Source organism: Tenrec ecaudatus, chromosome 16 (genome assembly GCF_050624435.1).
Source record: "Tenrec ecaudatus isolate mTenEca1 chromosome 16, mTenEca1.hap1, whole genome shotgun sequence".
Taxonomy (NCBI): Eukaryota; Metazoa; Chordata; class Mammalia; order Afrosoricida; family Tenrecidae; genus Tenrec; species Tenrec ecaudatus.
In genome coordinates this window covers 79,382,141-79,406,150 of record NC_134545.1, presented here as the reverse complement: position 1 = coordinate 79,406,150, position 24,010 = coordinate 79,382,141, and the positions used below count along the sequence as shown (strand labels likewise).

At 48.5% G+C, this 24,010-nt stretch overlaps 1 protein-coding gene across 5 annotated transcripts in view; it reads right to left on the bottom strand.

The window, feature by feature from the left end:
- PLCE1 (phospholipase C epsilon 1) overlaps positions 1-24,010 on the bottom strand; it is a 319,921-nt gene that overhangs the window by 21,292 nt on the left and 274,619 nt on the right. For 3 of the 5 annotated variants that reach the window (XM_075533992.1, XM_075533993.1, XM_075533995.1), the window contains exons 21-26: positions 18,242-18,363; positions 17,851-17,968; positions 14,334-14,465; positions 12,591-12,899; positions 4,498-4,661; positions 1,814-2,075 (exon numbers count right to left, since the gene is read on the bottom strand). In XM_075533992.1, the coding sequence (XP_075390107.1) occupies positions 1,814-2,075; positions 4,498-4,661; positions 12,591-12,899; positions 14,334-14,465; positions 17,851-17,968; positions 18,242-18,363 (1,107 nt within the window). The remainder of the gene's footprint in view (positions 1-1,813; positions 2,076-4,497; positions 4,662-12,590; positions 12,900-14,333; positions 14,466-17,850; positions 17,969-18,241; positions 18,364-24,010) is intronic. The other 2 variants (XM_075533994.1, XM_075533996.1) reach the window with 1 other exon arrangement.

The window sequence follows — 24,010 nt, the reverse complement described above, 5'->3', positions numbered from 1 at the left end:
GTGAAGAAGAGCTATGATCTGTTCGTGCATATCGACACAGGGCAGAAGGCAAGAGCTTGCAAAAAGGCACACACCCAGCATGATTCTTTGTGAGAAAAGAGGAAGATGAATACTACTAAAAAACACTTAAACTAAAAAAAAAAAGAGGACCTGATACAAAGGCCTTAAGTGGAGAGCAAATGCTTTGAGAATGATTGGGGTAGGGAATGTGCGGATGTGCTCTATACATTGATGTATGTATATATATGGATTGTGATAAGAGTTGTATGAGCCCCTAATGAAATGTTAAAAAAAAGAAGTCGCTATGAGTTGGCATTGACCGGCCAATGGGCAGTGATTTGGGTGTATGTGTGTGTGTGTCTTATGTATCTACCTACCCAATAGTTATGAGAATGACACGGTACCCTCTACTGTTGCTTTGTTTGTATAAGGTCCACATAATTCAAAACCAATTCAGTATCAACTAATAAAAATTACTGTAACTCCACAAAAAAAACTTAAAAAAAATTTTTTCCTTCTGTGCACTTTCTTACATTTCTGTCATGACCACGGGCGACTTCCATGAAGAAGGTGAGAAACAAAAAAAGGACCAGCAGCGGGAACCTGTACGGTGCTCGGGAAGCTGGGGACGGCAGCCCGGCTGTGGACGGGGGAGGATGTGTGTTAAACTGTGGGCTTCTGGGCACACCTACAGGTCAGCATCCCCTAAGGGCTTGTCTGAACCGTGGAACGGAGCCACCTCTCCGACTGCATCCAAATCCACGACGACTGAGAGCATCAGACTCCTCAGAGGCTCTTAAACGTTGGCGTAGCAACGCACAGACATTCTAAGCAAACACTATAAACTCACATTTCCACACGAGCCCCGAGCTAAGAAGCCTGGAGCCCAGTGAGCACTTGTGATGTCACTCCGGCCTCAGCGTCTTCCCCTGCTCCACATCTAACACCCACTCCGTTTCCAAGGCTGGGCTCCTGCTGTCCACCGATTCCACCCTTGGCTCCCTTCTACCACCGTTGCTGTTAGCGCCCTTGGGTTTCACGGTGCCCATGAACGACAGACGGTGATCCCAGGGTTTTCAGTGGACATGGATCCTCCGGTCCTTCTTCCTAGTTCATCCTACTCGGGAAGCTCCACTGAAACCCAGTCAGCATCGCCGCAATAAGCAAACCTCCACTCACAGAGGGGCTATGGGTGTATTGGCCAGGAACCGAACTCAGGTCTCCCACGTGGAAGGAGGGAATCCTATCACTGAATTAACGCTCCCCTTAAGCTACTGCCGCGGCCCACCTCACCCTTGCTAGGTTTTCCCTCCTTCAACTTCTGCTTTTGAAATGCTGGGCCAGGGGTGCTGCCTGGGAAGGGATGTGGAGAGATTTGAACACCACCACCGCAGTGTCCAGCCTCAGCCGCACCTTGGGCTCGCGGCCACCCTGGGAGACAGGGTAGAACTGCCCACAGGGTTTCCAAGGCTGCCATCCTTCCGGAAGCAGACTGCCTCGTCCTCTTGCACATCGGCGGGTGGGTTGACCTGCCGACCTTTCTGGTTAATGGCCGAGCACTGAACCCCGGCGCCACTAGGGAGCCTTCACATTCTATGGGGGAACGGGTCACTAGTCCAGATTTTAGACACTTGTCCAGGAGAAACTTGTGTTGAGCAGTAGTTAAGCGTTTGAAGGCAAGCTACTTCCCTCTGCTTCTTATTGCTAATGTATCGCACGGACAAGGCCACACCGCACAGACAAGTCAGACCCTGGGCCCCCATCGCCCGCCGCGACCTGCGACCCTCATGCCGTGTGGGCAGCAGCCTGCTACCTCGTTTTAAAGCCTTGAGCGGGAGGATTCTCTGAGCGGTGACGGCAGAGCTGCTGTTCTCCACCACGGCAAAGCGAAGGAAGACCAGGTCTTCGAAGTGGACCCGGAGGAGAAACTGCTCGTTCCACATGGGGTTCAGCGTGTTCCGGTGGATGGGCTTGGTGCGGAAGTGGCAGCTGTCCAGGGGCATGCCCAGCACGTCCACCTCAATACACGGGCTGCCCGCGCTGTTGCTAGGACACACGTTTTGACCCGAGACAATCTGCAGAAGGAAAAGGATCCACGTCACTCAAAGGCAAAAGCAACCCCCAAGCCCCACAAGGGCAACCTCCCACCTCACCCCTTCCCTGCACACAGGCATGTCCAAGTAAATAATTAATGAAGGTATTTTTTTTAAAGTAAACGATTACAATCGGGCTATCACATGACTGTTATCATGTGAAAAGCCTGTTTCGTCAACAGCATTCACCCAGCTAGAACCGCTCAACCTTCACAAAGTACATCTTAAAAACAAACCAGGAATCAAGTAACCCAGCCCCGAGGTCACCTTCTAATGAAATAGCGAGTTAGCTCAAAAAGTCAAGCAAGGCACCCTTGACTTCTGGGTGAGAGGAGGCCAAATGGATGACAGTCGCTTCCCAAAGCAGAGATGGGAAGTTTTGTCGGAGGTGGAGTTTTGTTTTGTGGTGGAGGTGGAGGTGAGAGTGGTAGAGGTAGTGGAGGTGGAGGTGAGGGTGGTGGTGGTGCTGGTGGTGGTGGAGATGAGGGTGGTGGAGGTGGAGGTGAGGGTGGTGATGGTGGTGGAGGTGGAGGTGGTGGTGGTGGAGGTGGTGGAGGTGGAGGTGGTGGTGGTGGTGGAGGTGAGGGTGGTGGTGGTGGTGATGGTGTGGTGGTGGGGGAGTGGCAGCGGCTGCGGCACAGTGATACTAAGCTTGCGGAAGTGAAACAACTGGAAGTGGAATAATGAGGATGCGGACAAAATGCTGTGGGAAACAGAAAGTTTTCTCCCAAGTTGTCTCCCCCAAATATATTCGAAACTTAGCTGCTTGCTACACGTGGCAAATGACCACCAGAAGTAGGTCAGGGGTCATTCTCCCTAAGGGGTGATCAGCCATCCAGAGCAAGCAGAAACCATTGTTTATCCCACAACAAGTAGGGCCCACTTCCTTCCGATAAGGATAGTAGTTGACTGTTTCCCTGAAGGAGAGCCCAGGGAGGTCAAGCCCACTCAAGGGTGACCAAGGTTAGGCCGCCATCATGAATCTAGGGTCCGCCCTTCTTGTCACATACATACCTGTCGTTCCACCCTTTCCTATCACGTGTACACCCCTAGCCTTCCTGATACGCCTATGCCCATAATATATCCCCTTCCCAGTGCTTGTATTGCCTATTGTCCAGCCCCTTCCTGTGATCACGCCCCCTAAGGAGAGAGAAGCCTTGGTTAGTAATAAAGAAAGGCTCCTGCTCTCTGCCCTGCCCCCTCGCCCGTGCTGTGTGCGGACCTGGCTGTTGAGATCGAGGCCATCCAAGAGGTGAGCATGCGACCATGAAATGTATCTGACTTCTTTGTTTTCCTCTCTCTCTCATTCTCTATGACTTTATTATGATCGTTATAGATCTTACCCGTACAACTGCGCCTATCGAACCCATGATTAGTTGTGGGGGGCTGGCCTTTCCCCCCACAATACAAGTGAAGGGTTTCACCAAGGTCACTGAACAGGAAGCGTAGAAACGGCTGTGGGAGTGTGCTTTGATGTGCACACTCTCACCCCAAATAAAATAAGATGTTAAATTAAAAAGAAATGAGGCCATGAAGCTAAAATTAATTTTGTCACAGATGATAAAAGAAAAGGCCAAAAGACACTATGTAATTGTACATTTGCTAATAATAGCTTATGAAAAACAAGGAAGGATTTGATTTTGATCATTTCAAGCTCTTTATGTGGAGCCGTCTTTTGGAGCAGGCTGTGACAATTCCTGACATTCTGTCAAGCGCAGGCACGACACTCGGTTGCATCAGTCACATTGCCAAGGTCCCGCCGGGCTGCGTCAGGGAAAGCGGGGCGGCACTATGCGTGGTAGAAACATCTATCAGTGGCCTGTCCCAGACGTGAAGGGGTCACTCGGGCTCCCCCTTTGGAAGGGCGGCAGCAGGATCTTCTCTGTCCTGTCATCCATACAGTGGGGGGCTTTGCTTTTCCTGTGAGCCGCGATGGAGGGGAAGGATTGGAAGTGTCCGACTGGAGAGCTCCCAGGGGGCTCTGGAGTTCCGGGAAGCCTGTGGGGTCTGGACATTCAGTTCATTGGGCAGTGCAAGGAATAAGGACAAGAGCAGTCGTGATGATGGCTGAGCACCGAGGAGCGGAAATACCCACTTGTATGTGATGTCAGTGTGCCTGATGGCTGCTTAAGAGGAGCTGTGTTAACAAGGCTATATCGTATAGATATATCTGTGGGGTGTAATCATGGCTATGCGTCTGTAGCTACTGCTGAGATGGAGCAGGGCCCTCATAACCCCACCTCCACAGCCGCTGCCTTCCTGGGAGGTCGAGAAATCCTACTGGGAACAAAATCTTCACCACCCTGTGGCACGACAATTCCTGAGCTCCCTGGATTCCAGGCTGGTCCACTGTCAGGACGTGCGTAGCTCCACGTCTACAGAGGGCCGCAGGGACCACACTTACCGTGAGCGAGTAGATGGCAGGCTCCAGGTTGTCCAGCTCTCGCTCCAATGGAGAGAACTTCTGATACATGGGGCAGCCTTTGTGCCACAGGACCGGAGGTTTCAAGACATACCCACAGCCACCGTTGGCCTCAAACATGGCAGAGTTTAAGTGTAAAGGGAGATCTGCAAAGCATGAAACAGACAAACAAAAGTAACCCAATCCTTCTGGCCACTTTATTTACCCAAGTGTCAACGTACAGGTGTAACGTTCAAAGGATGTTAGTGATTACCAGGGGTGGGAGGGGGGGAGGGAGTGGGAAAGATGACTGGTTGCGTAGGGGTCACTGAGCTTCTGCTAAGGGTGGCGGAAAATGATGAACAAGGACAATGGTGATGGATGAACAACATGAGACATGATCAACATCACTGAATTGTATAAGGAGAGACTGTTGAAATGGCAACTATTTTGTTACATATGTATTTGCCATAAAAGCGTACACACACCTCAAGAGAACTTGACATTGATTTTCCCTAAAACTTCATGTGAAGAAGCACTAAGCACGAACTTCCTCCATTCCCGATTGTCTAGTGCGGGTTCGGAGTACCACAGGTACAACAAGAAACAAGAGATCTCTGCTTGCATGAAACTTAGAATCCATGAGATATGCCCAGCATGCCCGCTCCAAACCAGGTGCCACCACTTAACAGTTTACTACCAGTATCTGCAAAACCTTGCGAAATATGTACATTTATACTCATTTCCACAAAGGAGGAATGGTAGTTTCTGACCTCAAGCAGCCAGTCATACGGGCAACTGTGACTGATTCCTGCTGCTTTTTCCCACGTAAGATAAAAATCTTAATTCTCATATGGATTGTAATAAGAGCTGCGAGAGCCCCCAGTAAAATGACTTAATAATCCTGGAAAAAAGAAAAAAACCCACCCAACTTAATTCTCCAAAAAAGAACAAGAGACTAGCCAGAAAAAGGTCACCTTTCTTTGGTATCTTAGTTCCAACTCACAAATTATAGTGGTTTTAACCTTTAAAAATTGTAGTTGAATATGAAACCAAACAAAAGAAATCGCCATGACATATAGCTCCCATCCTGCTGGCAATCCCCTCAGCCCTAAGCTTTGGGAGCCTTCACGAGAGCGCTGAGCCTGCGTGGCCAGTGGCACGTGGAGTGGCTGCTGGAGGAAAGGCTGCAGAAGTGCTGTTCCGAGCTGCGCCCCCTCACACACTCGTCTCACGCCCCAAGCCTGTGCGAACCGTGCCCAAATGAGCAGACGGTTTAAGAGGCACACCTGGCCGATTTTCCCTCAGGTCGATTCCTCCCGCATGACAGTGAACTTGGCTACATGGAGGAGAACCGCAGAGCAATGGGCATGCAGGCCCCGCTTGGCTGCCGTGCCAGAAGTTTCCGTGTGTCCCTCTAACCACAGCTGAGGGATGGGAGCAACCTGGCTATCAGACACCGAGTACTGGAGAGAGGACTAAAGTCGATCAAAATGAGATGTCTGACGTGAACGGTTCAAACCTTGTCTCTTGATCTCTTTTCTGATACACTTTGGGCTTGATCTGGTTTTCGATCTTTTCTGTGGCTTTCCACCCCCCCCACCCCCACCCCATATTGTGGCTTATTTCTGTTGAAGTTTGTCATTGTGGGTAGCCTTGACTCTTTGCTATGTGGTTTTCTATGAAATCGGGATGGGTGAATCTATCCCGGGCAACTGGAGATAGGCTTCTTGAGGGGCATGGTGGGAGGTTAGAGGAAGCTGATATCAAGGAGTTCAGAAAATGTTTTGTATCTGATTTTGGTGGCAATTGTGCAACAATGCTTGATGTGATTGAACTATGGAATGGTACGATGTCTGGCTTAGAGCCAGCTCCGTTAAAAAAATCATTTTATTGGGGCCTCCCACATACAACTCTTATCAAAATCCATCTATCCACTGTGTCGAGCATATTTGTACATTTGTTGCCCTCATCATTGTCAAAACATTTGCTTTCTACTTGAGCCCTTGGCATCAGCTCCTCATTTCCCCTCCCTCTCTGCCACCCCTCTTCCCTTCCCTCATGAACCCTTGATAATTTATAAGTTATTATTATTTTGTCATATCTTATACTGTCTGATGTCTCTCTTCACCCACTTTTCTGCTGTCATCCCCTAGGGAGGAGGTTATATGTAGATCCTTGTAATCAGTTCCCCCTTTCTACCCTACCTTCCCTCCACCTTTCTAGTATCGCCACTCTGACTACTGGTCCTGAGGGGTTCATCTGTCCTGGATTCCCTGTGTTTCCAGTTCCTATCTGTACCAGTGTGCATCCTCTGGTCTAGCCAGATTTGTAAGATAGAATTAGCATCATGATAGTGTGGTGGGGACGGGGGTGGGGGAAGCATTTAAGAACTAGAGGAAACTTGCATGCTTCATCATTGCTACGCTTCACCCTGACTGAGCCAGCTCCATTTTATTTAAATCAAATGAAATGATTTGAAAAAAAACACACACACAAAACAAAGCTTCTGTGTGTACGTGGTGTCGGTTTCGAGTCTGTGTGAGCATGCTTGGGGAAAGATGTCTGAGACATTTGAGAGCTCCTTGGGCCTCCTTGTATCTGTAAAAATGGTCCATTGGGCCCATCCAGCCCCTGCCAGCCCGGGTCTGTGGAGGACAAGTGGTCTTACCTGCAGTGGGAGAGATGGCTCTCCCCAGGTGACTCTGACATAGGAGAGGATGGCTAAGAAGAAAGCAAACTGGCCCACACTGGGCTTGTCTGTGTAAAATGGGTCTGTATTGCCCTAAAGAACGAACCCACCCTCGACCTCATTGCCACGAGTCCATTCTGACTCCCAGCGAGCGACCCTACAGAACAAGGCAGAGCTGCCCCCGGGGGTTCTGAGACGGTCACCCTGTATGGGAGTAAACAGTCCCCTCTGAGTGTGTGTGACTAGGGAGCTTCTTAACATTCATGGAAAAATAGTGGGAAAAGATCATGGGTTTTTTCCATAAACTTTCTGACACCCCCTTCATCATAGCAGGACTAATCGTATCGCGTCATGCTTGAAGAATACTACCGCGCTCAGTAACAGTAGCAATGAAAAAAGAAACAAATCAAATTGAATGAAAGGGACGGCAGCACTAAGTCACACGGGGCTGGGGTGGGGAAGCAGCTGGCTAGTTTGTGTGCAGTGCAGGCGGCTCTTGGCATTTCCTGGGCGTCGGTGTCCTGCCCTAGCCCACCAGACGGGTCCTCTCAGCAACCTCCTTTGGGGGCACAGAGAAGGGAGCACACCGCTGGCACACCGCTGGTGAGTGGTGGAAGCTCTGATGCGAACCGCACAGTCTGACCAATCACTTCCACCGGACGGGCACCTCACAGGTGCCGGAAAGGTACACGAGATGACGTGCGCAAGCCCCTCCCCCAGGGGCTGGCCCAGAGAGCTGCCGAGTAAATCACAGTGTTGGGGTGCAAATGGACTCCAAGCTCAGCAGCTAACGTAAAGTTAGAGGCTTAAGTCTAGCCAGAGGTGTCTTGGAAGAAAGGCCTGGTGATCTCATTCTAAGTTCTCTCTCTGAATAATCAGACACGGGAAAAGCTGTGGAGCACAGTTCTACCAGAACAATCAGTGGGTTGCCGTGAGTCAAAATGGGCAACTAGTTGGTTCTGTTTTTTTTTTTAGGTTTTTATAAATCATTTTATTGGGGCTCATAGAACTCTTATCACAATCCACACATACCTCATTATTGTGTAAAGCACACTTAAACATTCATTGGCCTCATCATTCTCAAAATTCGCTTTCTGCTTGGGTTCTTGGAATCAGCCCCTCATTTTCCTTTTCCCCCTCCCCCTCCCTCCCTGCTCCCCCACCACCCTCCCCCACAAACCCTTGATAATTTATAAATTATTATTTAATCTTATCTCACACTGCCTGGTGTCTCCCTTCACCCACTTTTCTGGGAAACGAGTTGGTTCTTATGCCATTATGATTTGATGTCAACAGCCATCTAGGCTTGAAGTCTGATTTTGTAAATACCATGTTCTAACCCAGAGTCTTCCCAAACTTTAAAGCATCTTTTCTTAATGAAAATCTCATTTGGTGACCCATTATAGAAAGTGACATCGTTGGGCCACGGTCGCAGCTGGAAAGTGTCACAGTGGGCCCACGAGTGTCTGACAGTGCATGACCCCAGGGCTTGTACACTGACTCACGATACCCACTATGACTGTCCCTCTGCCTGGTCCCAGAGGACAGACTTTAAAGCTGGAAGTGAGCCTTCAGATCAGCTCCTGCTCCCCTCTAGCAGTGCTCACAGCGAACGCTTTGCTCTCAGTGGGCTCCCTGTGGAGCCAGGCACACACACCCAGAGGCATTCTCAGGTCCCCCAAGGACGCTGTGGCTGGCACAGAGAGTGCTGAGCAGAATTTTGCCGAGTTGACGGACTGAATATATCTCTCACTGGGTGGGCAGACACAGGGATACCTTGATCTCGATCACCCGGTAAGGCGGTGATGGCAGCACCGGAACTAGATCCCAGTCAATGCTGCTCGCACCGGCTGTGCCTGAATTTGTACAGAGCGTGCCACTTCAGACCACCTGGTCGATCCTCGCCACAACCACGTGACGATTATCGTATACCATCAGACCCCAGGCCATCAAGGACACGGACTCACAGAAGTCGATCAGTTTGCACAACACGCCAATCTCTCCCCAGAGAGGCCTGGCTGGCTCTGGGAGAGGCAAAGCCTTGAGGGGTGAGGGGAGGCCACGCTGCAGCCTCAGTGTCTCAGGTCAGCTGTGTGGTGGCCGGAGGAGTGGCCACGTCTCCTTCCGCTGTGTCTTCCTCTGCCATCTGGGGAGCCAGTGTGTCTGCACCAGGCTTCTCAGGAGAAAGGGCACATCTCAAACCAAATGCATCTCTAGCTCGTTCAGAAGCCCAGTTTTGCTGGTCATTTTCAGTTTACGTAAAATATTTTAGTATCGGAATCACCAAGGGCGCCAGGGGACACAAGGCTACAGACAGATCCAAAAATGTGAACCAGCAAGCCCCTCGGGACAGGTTTGGAAAGAAATGGGAAGTACAGTTTTTACAACTTTGAAACGATCCCATTATTATTTCCACTTGCAAGTCCAAATCATACTGTTTTCATAACTTATCAAACACACTTCATGATAGTTACCATTTGTGGAATTCTTACTACGTGCCAGGCCTTTGGCTAAGCACAGTTCTTCATCTGCATAATCTTATTTCGTTTAAATAAATGGAATGAAGCAAACAAAACAAGGGTGAAAAATATGACGGCTATCTCTCCAGATATCTGTGGGGGCAGTCACAAATGGGGACAGTTTGGTCCTGGGTAGCTAGCTGTCCCCACAGCTAGCACTGTGGTTTGACCTTGGCCAGAGATAAGGCTGAGCTATGGTTTTCTGGTTGAGCACAGAGTTAAGATCTGGGTCAGTTCGGTTATGTGAGACGGATGATAAGAACCGCTTCATTATTCAGAGGAAAGACCGCAGTGCCCGAGCGCATGCCGGACAAGTCTTCCTGGTCTCCCCTTTCCTTTTCTGTGTCCCTCCCTCTCCCAGCCACCAAGGAAAACTCCACTCTCACAATCCCTGCTGTCCAGTGGATTCTGAGTCATGGGGTCCTATCTGTATTAGATAGGAATGGTGAGTAGATAGTGGCTGACTCTTTAGAAGTCCATCAAGAGGCCTGTCTTCCAAGGTGCCCCTGGGTGGACTTGACCTTCCAACCTTTTGGTGAGCAGTCAAGTTCCTTAACAGCTGGCACTGCACAACTTCCATAATCAACTCCCGTAACCCTCGTATTGATACAAGTCTTGCGGGGACCTGGGGCAAATCATTGTTTTATGCTTTGGTGTCTGCCTCTGAGAAATGGAGATCCTGTGAGTACCCAGCCCTTAGGGTTGTCGGGAGGGCAAAATCAGGCAACATGGGTCAGGCTGCAGTCTGGTGGCTGGCTCAGAGTGGGCACGCAGCAGCTGGGGCTCCTCCTTGGGCGCTGTGAGCCCCCTCGGTTATCCCTGTAATCAAGTTCCATCCACAGTAGGGAATGGCCAACACCATCTTCTCTGCTCCTGCCTTTCGGATGCTTGTTTTCCTCCGAGAGCACTGCCTATCCTTCTTCATCTCGATCTCAAAGAGATGAGAGGAAGCAAACATGTTGTCCACTGGCAAAGTGCTTGGAGACACTACTTTGAGACTACTAGAACATGGGGGGGGGGGTGTTCAGGGTACTAAGGGGTATTATGAAATCCCTACCCCAATCCCTACCGGACAACAGCTCTGTCAGGATATTTGTAGTTATGAGCTCACAGGGACAACAGATACTTTAAGGGGGGGCGGGCATGGGCTTTTTTCTGCTAAGGGCCATTTGGCTATTTATAACGTCATCCAAGGGCCACACAAAATTGTCAACTTAAAAATTAACCTGCTATGTTTGGTCAAACATATAATTAACTTACCCCCTAATGTGAGGGCTGGAACTTCCTCTCTTTGGTGAGACGTGTGTTATTAGCTGGTACTGACGTTGCCCACCTGTGCTTTAAAGCACACATGAGAAGCTTTGGATACTGAGACTAAGCTAATGGGAGTGGGCCTACCAGAACTGGCGATAATGAGAACACTGACACAGTGTGAAGAATGTAACCAGTGAACATCAGGTGCAGAAACTGTGGAATGGAATTTGTCATATTACGATCGCCAAAGTAAACCTGAGATGTGCAAACCCCGTGGACAAGCAGATGGAGTCTGGGCTCCCCCTGACCTTTAGTCCCAATCCAAGAACAGTTCGTTTTGATCACATGGCCCTGATCCATCCTTGCCTTCATGAAAGGATCACTGAAGATAAGGGTGCTACAGCAAAGTGTGGTGAAGAAAATAGATGGTGCCCGGCTATTAAGCAGAATAGTGTCTGGGGTCTTAAAGGCTTGTATTCAAACAAGCAGCCATCTAAGTGAGGAGTCAACTAAATCAACACGGAAGAAGCTCACCAGCTTGTGCGATCTAAAGATGACAATGAAAAAATTCAAATATCGTGAAAGGAAATGTCTCAGAGCTAAAATTATTCATACCCAATTTGTAGACGGCCATGGAGGTCAGTGGGAGCCTCAACCCCATCTGCAGAGGATCTATTCAGACTGAGCGACTGGCGGACCCACAGGCAAGAGTCTCGCACAGAGACCATTCGAAAGTTTGAATATGAACTTGACACGTGGTCAGATGACCTAGAATTGGTTCTGGGTGCAAGTATCTCTAACTTGTTCCATGACAGAAATTTCTTCCCTGGCTTTTGATGTTGATGAGGGTCTTTTCTTACTCACTATTTATATCTTGGTCTTTATATCATTATTGTTTCATCCTGATCATCTTATTTCGATTTTGGTTTTCATTGTTTCTGCCAAGTTTCCCAGTTTGTGACCCAAAGGACTGGATGCACAGTGACAATAATTGATCCAGGGGTTTGTAGGGCACACAGGGGTGGGTAATAAGGAGGGAAAGGGGATTTCAGGAAGAAAAAAATGAAAGCGGCGGGGGGGGGGTAGGGAGCACTAGAACTGACTGCAAATGCACAACTCATTCTAAAGGTGTTTCAACCATGGGGGAGGATGCTCTAAAATTGATATGGTAATAATTGTAATAATTCTCAATGATATGATTGAATGAATACCAATTATATGATAAGTAAACTAAGTGCCAATAAAACTGCTAGACAAAGGAAGTGTGGAATGGGAACCTGTCTGATTGTGTACACGTTCACCGAAAATACAAAAAATAATTAAGAACAAAAAGTTTTATGTTCAAAGTTCTCAAAAACTGTGTGTGTGTGTGTGTGTGTGTGTGTGTGTGTGTGTGTGGCAGGGGTGGGGTGGGTGTCAGGACCAGGAGAGCATTGCGCCCTTACAAAGCTCTTTTCCATCACCTTCACTCTCAAACGTCAAGGCCACCTTCCAGTATCAAAGCAGCGCGCGAACACGCACGCATGGTGCGCGCCTGACTGGAATCAGATCCTTTCTAGAGAACACAGTTTAGCAAACGACATTGGCGGGAATGGGAAACATGAATAGGGGTGGCCAGGGTGCCCCCTTACCGTCCGTTTGGTAGTTGAGGGCCACCAGCTGGATGCCGTGGAGCCAGAACATGAGGGGGTTGGGGTTGGAGGAGTCGATGCGCGTGGCGGCGGGGTAGGTCCGCAGCAGCTGGCAGGTGGTGTGTTGGATGAGCTTCTGAGAATACCTGCGACACAGGCGCTTGGCGGCGTTCTCGTTCAGCGACGAGATGTGGTAACACTTGGGGGTTCTGATGATGGAGCTGAGGGACGTGGTTGGGTTGAGAGGAGGAGCGTCTTCCCAGGCTTGGCGCATTCCTTCGAAGGAACCTAAACTCCCAGAAAGCTTGCCTTAGATGAGTGCGGAAAAGTTGAACTATTTTAGAAAGGTAAGCCTGAACAGTAGCTGGGTAAATAATCTTAATAAAAAGAGAAACACAAGACCCCTCAATGTCATTGCTTTGTCTTCATAACGCCCCTGTTATTGGGCAGCGTAGAACGAACTGCCCCTGTGGGTTTCTAAGACTGTACCTCTTTCTGGGAGTAGAAAGCCTCATCTTTCTCCCAAGGACAGGCTGGTGGTTTTGAACTGCCAATCTGCTGGTTTGCAGCCCATTGTATAACTCACTCTGTCCCCATGGCACAGAGCTTTCTCTTGTCAGCTCATTGCTTATCCCACAGTCCCTTTACTATGCAATACTTGAGAACAACACACCCAGCGCCTTTGAAATGATTCTGCCTCAAGCCGACCCCACAGGTGTCAGGGTCCAACTGTGCCCAACGGGGCTCTGAGGGGCTGTCATCCATCAGGGAGAGGTCTATTTCTCTCGGGAGGAGATTGCCAGGACGTCTCGGGATAAATTCAAACCATCTGCCCTGCAGTTGGGGAGCCTGCTGGTTACGAGTGGGGCTTTTGAGTCCTGCAAAGAGTTAGTCTTGGAAACTCACGGGAGCCAGTCTAGCCTGTGCCGCAGGGTTGCTATGAGCAGAGATGGGCATGGTGACGGGGGCCTATGGACACAGTTGCACAAATATACAATAACACAGTGTTGTTCTTTACGGTAACAACGACAGCAAAATACAACAATCCCCACACCCCCCAAATTAACTAAAATCTAGAAGAGCAAGTGTGGTGGGGGTTTCTCCATCACAAGGAGTGACTCCGAGGTTTAAGAGAGAGTGAAGTAGCTCTCTGTACAGTCACGTGAAAACCTCGAACACGTAGAAACGTTGTACGAGTATGTTCAGGTACATCCTGTTTCAACGATCTTAAAAAGAACCTTATTTCCCCTGAAGAGAACACGCCATCTGGTTCCTTCTGGGGAGTGGAATTGAGAATGGAAACGAATTTTAAGAATAGCCCGTGTTGTGTGAGTTTTTAATGAGGAAAATTTATAATTGTTATCATGAAAAATAATTAGAAGCGAAATGGATTGATTTCTCTTCGGCAACAACCACGGGAGAGTGTAGTGCCAGGAAACTTGAAAATGTGTTTGGCCCTGAGTTTTACCTGGGGGCGGACACGCTGAATGTCCTCCGTACAAGGTTGTTTTCAGGAAGTTAAACTTGTACACGGGTGATTAAAAAATAATAATAATCATACCACAGTGAGGCCACATGAACATTCATGAAAGCAAAACACACACACACACACACACACACACACACAACCCAATACAACTAAAAATGTACTTAAATCCACCAGGGGGGCGCTTGGGCAGTGACAGGTCTGAACCGTCTAGCCATGCAGAGTCAGGCAGAGATTTTGAAAGAAGGCGACTTTACTTTTTCCAGATGGTTTGTTAAAAGATGCTGTCTCCCCTGGGCTCATTCTGCCCGGAGTGTTGCCAAAAATGGACTTCCTGCTTTTCCTTTCTTTTCCTCGGCCAGAGCCAGAAGCATTCAAAGTTGACAGGCCTGTTCCCATAAAAACGAAAATAAATAAGCCCAAAACTACAAGCAGGGGAATGCAACATTTTCCACCCCGCTCATGTTTGTTCTGAAGTCTTGCTTCTCCCAGACACCCTCCCAGCCCTGGCAGGGTTTTAATGCCCATACCGTGGGCAACTTGGACCAAGCCTCTTGTCTGTAGGCAACAATGGCATGTGGTAAAAACAGAATGCTTGGCACAGAATGACCACAGAGTCGTGTGTGCACCACAGTTATTGAGCACCAGGAGGAACTGTCATCAAAGTTTAATTCCGTAGGGGTTCATGCCCCATTGGGCTTTGGGGGACGTGGGAGAATGGTTAGGAGCCTGAATGCCGGGTTCAAATCTTGCTCGTAAACTCTGACTCCTCAGTTTGCCTGCCTTTGAAGTGGGTGTCCTGACAGGAACTCGAGCGTGGGGTGGGTATGAGGAGGGGGCGGGAACATCATGTTCACCACGATGTTTCCGGGCTTGTCTCTCAGGATCCTTTGAGCCTTGCACAGAGTAGGGACCTCACACGTATGTGTAGGAGGAGGAAATAAGTATACAAGGGCATGCAAACGCGGCTCTGATGTAGGAAGAGTGATTTGAAGGTACTGATAAATCTGCTCTCAGCTCCTGGTGGCCTCCAAATCCTTCTCACTGGGCACAGTCGCGCCACTAGACGACTTCCTGGAGCTGAAGCAGTGCTCAGGGGGTCCTCTTTGAAAATCCACTTACCAAGAATACCATCTTGGAACCAGGATGAGCAGGGTTAAGGAGCGGAGATTTGGGAATGGGTCTCATTTGGGTTTGAGCCATGTTCCCAAGCCTGGCGCCCTCGCGTGAGTTCCTTAGCCTCTCCGCGCCTCCTCTTCTGTAAAGGGGTTGTGGGCAGGTTTTAGGGAGATCATGGAGAGGGTCTAGTTCAGGGACAGTGCTCAGACACTAGCAGATGTTAGGATTCAAGTTTAAGGTCGAACTTAATATTTTTTTTCTTTTCTCTCACACTAAAATGATGAACAGTCTTGGACTGGTGTCTTCACCAGCTTACTTTAAACCCCTGTGTGAATCTGCTCGCCATGCAAGGAGGTAATGAAGTAATGAATGGAGTTTCTCCCAAGTCAAGCTGATGATGGGCCAAGCTGAGACAACATGCTCATCCAAGGGCTTTGCACACATCTGGCACGTGCCAGCCCACAGCACAACCCCCCCCCCCCCCCCGGCCACTGCCCCTGCCGGGGTTCCCTGTGTGAAGAACCTCCTGGTGCTCTGAGACATCAACACACACTGAGTTGATTCTGACTCAGAGACCCTATAAAAGGTTTCCAAGGCTGTAAATATTTATGGAAGCAAACAGCCTCATTTTTTCTCCTAAGGAGCATCTAGTAGGTTTGAACTGCTGACCTTGTGGTTAGCAGTCCAGGGCCTATCCTAGAGTGCCATCAGGGCTCCTTTGAGGGTAGCCAAAGAAGGCGAAAGAACGGGGCTGGGTAGTCAATTAGAAAGGAAAGAACTGGGGGCAGCGGAAACGGGATCTGGACAAGGAAGGAACAAGCGAGGCAGCCTGCATCTGCCCTCTTGTCCCATCTTCTGATGACAGCAACAGGGCAGAGGTGATAAAACTTCCCGAGGGCTAGATACCTTATCACTGACTTTTACTGAAGCCCAAGACTGCACTGTTCCTCCCCTGTTACAGATTATGTCCCCCCCCCCCCCAGGCGCAGAGAAGTATGAAACTGCTCCAAGGCAAGGTCACTACATGGTGGGGTGGCATTTAAACCTCCTTGGGGGTCTGATGGCTGCCTCCAGCTAATTTCCCCATCTTTCAGCCTCTTGGTGTTTTTCCTGTGACTGAATGAGAATGCTCTGTTTTAGACATCGATGCTGGGATGCCTTATGGGTAGCTGAGCTTTGAGAGAGACATTCCGTGGGATTCTGCTTGCAGGAGCCCGATAGGCATTTATGAAGCAATTCACCAGAAAACGTGAAGCTTCATCTCTCGTTAGAAATCCTGGTTTGTCTGAGGGCGTTAAAACCAACCACCTAACTAATTTGTTAGCAACACAAGATCTTGATCCCATTTCTGGGTGGACGGTGTTAGAATTGGTGCTTAAAAAATAAGCCTCTTGGGACCTAGAACATGAGTTCAGATCATCTTGACAACACGAGAGCTGTCATTTTAATCCCTCTCTTCAGGACACATTTGTATGCTCTATTGATGAACATTCCGACTGGGGTTCCAGCTCACCTGTCATCCTGCCCTAAGAAGTCTTGTGTAAGGAAATCCTTTATTTTAGGAGGGCTGAATTTTTCTGATCTTCATGTTTTAGACAGTAGTGGTTACCCTCTACTCCTGGTTTCCCCCATCCCCCTGCCCGTTCCCATGGAAACAGAAATGAGTGGCTCAAGAACACGGCCTTGCTAGTGAGACAGGGCTTTGTAATGATGAAGGGCAGGGCTTTGGAGTCAGATAGGCTTCTTCTATTACTTAGATGAACGTATTAAGTTCACCGTACTTGAAGAAATAGCCCAAGGTGGGATACTCTCTTTTGCATTGGAATCTCAGTCTCAGGTGGAACCTGGCTGTCAAGGTCAGAAACGGGGCATATGACTGATGCTCCAGCCCGTCAGAGAACTGCCACTCCCCCAAAGCCGATACGTTTACTGCTTTTTTTGGGGGGAAATATTTATTGTTTCAGGGATGGGCAAAGGAACCAATGAGAACTAGGGATACCACCACTGGAAGTTCTGGAAAAAGACTATGATCTGGGTGTAGGTAGGGCCAGCTTGCTGGAGTCAGCTGGGAACCACAAAGGGAATTGAGCCAACAGAGTGGAGATAGAGTGAGAAATGCGGGGAGAGAAAGAATTCTCCCTGGGGCATGCTGGACCTGAAACCTGATATCCCTTTTTGATACATGAGCCAATAAATATATTGCCCTCTCCACTTAAGCCAAATTTCATTGCTTTCAAACAAAAGATTTTAACTGATAAATCTAAGACCTTGGGCAAATAAATGACTTTTCTCCAAGACTTCTTTTTAGTGAAGAATGTGATGATACCACCTCATTAGACAACTATGAATACTCAATCAGATAATGCATGGAAAGAACTTAGCACGAATGTGGAGACTTACATAGGGAATAACTTTTCACTATGAAACATTATTGTCACTCTTACTATCATGGAAAGCTATCCTGTGCTCTGAACGTGAACGTCGGGTGGCATTTCCCTATGAGCAGCACAATAAAGAAAGATAACAATATTTAGAAACTATCCCAACAATGGTTACAGCAACACAGCTGGGTTATTTTGAGAGCATTCACAAAAATGGCATATTTTTCAACCTTGCATTATCTTCTGTGTTACCGAAGAGATCATCTACTCTTACCTGGAAATTTTACTGCTTGGCAGTAGATGACAAGGTCAGAAAGCTCTGGTTCAATCTGTCTGCTTTCCTTCTTATTCTGAGGAAGATAAAACTCTTCCCCCAGCTCCATGTCATAAACCTATCAAAGGGAAGAAGCGATTGTTCTCTGTAGCAAGTCATGCCACTCACCTCTGACTTCTCAAAGCTCTTCCTAAACCGTCTCTTTCTCATGTCACCTTTAGGTTCAGCCTTGCTTTAGGCGGATCCATATCAATTTTCTAAGGTCTTTACTAAACCATCCTGTGGGCTGGGGCATCTAAGGGACAGTGAAGGGAAGGGAGGGGGAGGGCGTGGGAATCCCATCTGAAAGGGACTCAAGTCCCGTGATCCAAGGTCAACGCCCCAGACGCACCTTCCCTTTGCTGCAGGCAGCGCTGTCTGCCTTCTTCATCCTCTTGGGGAGTTCTTCATTATACTCAAACTGAAGCTTGTCACTGCAGGACTTGTTTTCAGGTCGGTCTTCCAGAATATTGTCTGAAAAGGAGTTGGCAGGCTCAACAAACAAGAACGGAATGCTTCGCTCAACAGCTGAAAGTCTGCCTCCCAAGCAGGATCCCTAACCCCATATTTGTGCTTCTCGGCAAGGCCGAGCCTCTGGCTACCTGTTACCAACAGGAAGGCTTGACCGTTCCTTCTGATGGACTTGGCCAATGTTCCCAGGGGTGGTTTGGAAATCGCATTCGACATAATCTACATGAGCACGTGCTGTTCTCGCACAGGTGATTGCAACAGTGCCAAAGGAGACCCCGGGGAAGAAGCCGACAGCCCACTCATGTGGGAAGGATTTAGTGGTTGAAGCACTTTTGGGAGAGAAAACTCAACCAACCCCTCTGCCGTCGAGTCTCTTAGGACAGCACAGAACTGTCCCTGTGGGGATTTGGGGGCCATACGTATCGATGGGAGCACAAAGATTCCCGGAGAGTGGTCGGTCGGTGGGTTTGAACCTCCGACCTTGAGGTTAACAGGCCAACGTGTAACCCACTATGCCACCAGCACGCTTTTCAAGATGATACCCGCATGGTTGACTCACTTTCACTTTGAACTCCTGGTAGTTTCTTTTCCCGGCAGGTATGTCGTGTGTGTGTGTGTGGGGGTCGCGGGGAGGTCTAGTTATTTGCCGTGCAAATAACAGCATCTTTTAATGGGTTTCACACTGCCGACCTTTCTTTCGGTTAGCAGCCGAGTGCTTTAACCACTGCGCCACAGGGTTCCTTCCAAGTTTTCACAAGTAATTGGAGAGTAACATTTTCATGGTTGTTCATGAACTGGACATGCGATAATCTTGCGGACAGGGATGAAGAGATATCTAAGACATGACAGATAATCATGTACCTGTGCCCTTTTTGCAGCATGTCTACGCCAGGCAACTCTAAACGTGTTGAGGAGAGACCATGATCACGCTCTTTGGAAATGGAAAGGCAAGAACACCACCTTCTCTCACCCACGGCGTTCTATCTCGCCAAAGCCCCAAATGCTTAGACCAAAATATTCTTATACCAAATCAGCGCCATGCAGATTGCCAAGATGTCCACGCGAGCAACCGTCTCATGACATTTTTCTTCACGAAAGTGTCACCACTTCATGCTATCAGGCCTAAGGCACTGGACACAGAATGCTGACATTCATGCAGTTAAAATGCCCACTGGAATGACGTTTACCTTCCTGACTGTTAGGAGCAGGAGAAGCTGTAAGGACATCTGCTACAGAGAAACAGAATCAGAAAGTGGATAAAGGTAAGGAAAATCAAGTCAGAAAAGCCGGGTAATTTAGTCCAAGGTCTGAGGCAAAGCTCACAAGTGGAAACAGCTTCTGCTACAAGGTAAATGCAACAAGAACCCTTGCATGGATTTGCTCCCCGGACCAAATAGACGGAAATGCTGGCAGGAAAACCAGTGCAGACACTGCTAAGGAGAGTCATGCCGGAAGCTACTGCCGACTCAGACTCCCACCAAGTCTGTTTCAAACGCCCAGGAATGGACTGATAGGTTAGCTTCAAGGAATGGATTGATAGGTCAGCTTCAAGCCGACTGCCAGGGCGATAGGTTATGTCTGTACTTAGGAGGAAATGAAAATTGGTGCTTTCTGAACTGGTGCTCAAAGAGGACAAGGTAAACAGCAAAGTTGCAGAGAAAAGAATGAATCTGAGTTCACTAAGCTAAATTCAGTTAAGTATATATTCATTAAGGCTCTCTTATCCAAAAGAGAGAGTAGCGGTTCCTGAATTTTATGAGCCTCGTTTGTAATGTCCTTAGGGTCTTTTTCTTTTAAAAAAATCATTTTATTGGGGGCTCTTACAGCTCTTATAACATTGCATACATCAGTTGTATCAAGTATATTTGTACATTGGTTGCCATCATCATTTTCTAAACATTTACTTTCTATTTGAGCCCTTGGTATCAGCTTTTCTAACCCCCTACCCTCCTACCCTCATGACCCCTTGGTAAATTATAAACTATTATTTTCATGTCTTACACTGACCGCTGTCTACCTTCACCCACATTTCTGTTGTTCATCCCCCTTGGTGGAGTGGGGGTTGTTTATATGTCTATCATTCGATCGGTTTCCCCCTTCCTCCTTTCTCCCCATCTTCCCCACCTTCCCCTTACTGTCCTGGTTTTGCTACTCCCTTTTCTCTTCCTGAGGGTTTTTCTGACCTGGATTCCGTGTGTCAGGAGCTGTTATCTGAACCAGGGGACATGCTCTGGTCTAGCCAGACTGAAAGGCAGGACTGGGGTCATGATAGAGGGTGTGAGGAAGCCTCAAAGCACCAGAGGAATATTGTGTTTCATCGGTGCTACACTGTGCCCTGGTTGCCTCACCCCTTCTTTGTAACCCTTCTGTGAGGGGATGTCTTACTGTCTACAGATAGGTTTGGGGTCTCTGCTCCGACCCTCTTCGTTCTCAACAATATGGTTTTTTTGTTTTGGGTCTTCTGGTGCCCGTTACCTGATCCTGTCGACACCTCATGATCACACAGGCTAGTGTGCTTCCACGCATGCTTGTTGCTTTTCTGATAGATGGCTGCTTGTTTAACTTCAAGCCTTTAGGACCCCAAACACTGTATCTTTTGAGAGCCAGGCACCCTCAGCTTTCTTGATCATATTTGCTTGTGCACCCACTTTGTCACTTTGTCTTTGGTGATCATGTCAGGAGGGTGAGCATCACAGAATGCCAGGTTGTTAGAACAAAGTGTTCTTGCATTGAGGGAGGGCTTGAGCAGAGGCCCAAAGTCTGCCTACTTCCTCAATGTAGTGCCATATGAATATATGTACATAAGCTAATACCTCTATTTTTATGAATTAATATATTTATAAAAGTGCACATCTATGTTTATACCTCTATCCATAGCTTTGCTTCCTAGATCTTTATTGTTTTCTTTTACCTCCTCCTATACCACCATCACGCTTGCCCTTCTTCTGTCTTTTAGTAATTCCTCAGTTAAACTGCTGTTACCCCAACAGCACCAAGATATCTACGTCCTCTTTATTGTTGCTTTTAATTCTGTAGTTGTTCCCCTGTCTATGGTGTTGTTTGCTCACCGCTCCTTTCCCCTGCCTCTTCCTCCCCCCAGGTCCCTCCAGAACCTTCGGTCCTGTTGCTTTCTCCTCGGGCTTGCTTCTCATGCCTTTCTTATACAGGTAGGCAAAACAACAATAACAGAGACAAACCAAAAGAAAACAGAAGATTGAATAAAAAGAAAACCAAGAGAAAAAAAAACATAGCAACCCCCCAGGACCCCCCAAAACAAAAACAAAACTTAAAAGCAGACATAATTCCATGTCTGTCTATTGACCTTTATGACTATCTCCCCACTGGTCCTGAGGGGTTCTGGGAACTGCCCCTCCTAGCCTGACGTCTATTTTGGGGGTTTTGTGGCTTGATTTTGCTCCTGTTGCTGAGCTGTTGTTTCCTTCTTGGTTTGCCTCACTGGGGACAGTCAGACCAGACACACTCCCCACCGTGTGTCCCCAGTATTGTCCTCTGCGGCTGTATGCCCCAGTGAGGAGGGGACACCATGCCCTGAGCTGTTGTTGGCCCCACAGTCCTCTCTGTGACTTAGCAGCTCCATGCAGGGCATCATCCTCAGGGCTTGGTGGGCCACTATGGGGTCTAGTCCCTCACTCTCTCTTTCCTTGTTGGTTTGCTTCTGTGTGGACGTGGCAGGCTGGCCCTCTCCCCAACCTGTAGGTTTAGGGTCCTCTGTAGTGCATACTCTAGGGGGGTGGGGTAGGGTGGTGGTGGAGAGTTTGGCTCTGATTGGGGCTTAGGGGCTTCTTGATGTAACTTTGTGGCCAGATCAAAAAGGGCAGTAGATGAATTCCCTTATAGATATATGAACTGAAGACCATGACACCGATAACTGACCACCTCCGGCGGGTCTCGGCCTGGGATGCCTACAGGGATCTCAGGAAGCCTAGGAACTCCTGCAAATTTTTACAGAGAATTGGGGGAACACATTTATTTCTCGGGGGAGACTGGCCGCAGCTTCCATGTGATTCTCAAAGGGACGCACCATGCTAGGACATTTAGAAACCACTGAGGTGCCCCGGAGAATCTGTGCGTGGCGCGTCCAGGTTTGCGGGTGATGTTTGGTGTCGTTCCAGCTGGAGGCAGGGGAGAAAGCAGAGAGAAACCCAGAGGCGCCACCAGCCGCGGCGGGCATTATATTTAACAGGAGCGTAAGGAAGTCTCTGCGGGACAAGCGAAAGGCTTATTTGGGAACCCGGGTCAGAGAACCCTTGAAAAGGAATGGGAATACTCGTGTGGTGACCAGGGGCTTAGTCATCCAGGAGGCCTGGGTTAGCGCTGGAGAAAAGGAGGACTTCAGCAAACACGGATTGGATCCCTTTCATGGCCCATCTGAGGGTCGAGCCCGGAGCGGCAGGAAGGCATTGCCTGGGGCTCACAGCTCACCGAGCAGACAGCCTAGAGGTAGCAGTGTCAACGGTGCACCATCTCTTCTATTTAATGCCCCGCCCTGCTCCACATACACACGCGCAGTTTTAAAATAGCACGCAAGATTTAAAATTCAGGAGCTAGGGTACATTCTACGCTCTCAAGTAAATCGGGGGAAATCTCCCAATATCTGTTCACTTTGTTCCTATCTGTTACTCTTAATAATCAAAAACATCTGTAGTGACAATCTTTAGCACCAGAGAAAGCATGTGCGTGCTTTCCGATAGAAAGTGAATTTAGTTAGTCCGGTGGGTAAATGGCATTTGGATCGGTTGGTTTTTTAAGACTGGTTTCTAAATGAAAAATTTTGTTCTTGCCTGGGGGGGGGGGCACAAACCATAACTCTAGTAAAGATTCAGGGACAAGAATACATCAATATAGAAATGTTTTACTTTATGGTAACTTTTCAAGGATACACTGCAAAGAAATGATCTTGCTTCCTTCGAGTTTTCCTCCTCTTCACACCCCTCTGTTAGCATATCAGACCCACCCCCTGCCCTGGAGCCAACGCTGACTCAAAGAGACCTTCTGCAGGGCTCCTGAGGGGTCAATCTTTGCGGGAGCAGTGCCTCATCTTTCTCCTGAGGAGAAGCTGGTGTGTTTGAACCGCCGACGTGGCAGCTTGCTGTTCCACACTTATCCAGCCGCGCACCAGAGTGTACGCCTCTGGCTTCAAATGATGCAATCGGGTTTCAGGTGAAGGAAACTGGCTTTTCGTCGAAGGCACGAAGCGATCAACACTCACTAGGGGCAGCTACTAAGGAATGCGGTCTGGTATTGTATTTGGGGGCATGGTGGAGGACAGGGACCAGGCTGTGACTGCTGGACATGACGGAGGCACTTGCGATCCAAATGGGACCGGAAGACAGCCCTGGATCGCCAGAAGCAGATGTCTGTCTGGGGTAGGTAGAGTGGCGTGGCTGTGCAGAGTTGCTGGCCCGGGCATACCTGCATTTTTAGCCAAATAATACTTCTGTCTAGAAACGATACCATTTTACATACATAACAGGACACAAATAGGGACCTTGGTATTTTTATCAGAAGGTGCAGATTTGAAGTCAACCATCAAGAACAGTATCTGAGAGGACACTTTAGCGCCAGCCCTGCAAGGCACATTGGCTTAGTGCAGAGGAAACACCCTCGAAGCCTAATTCACAGGTAAGAA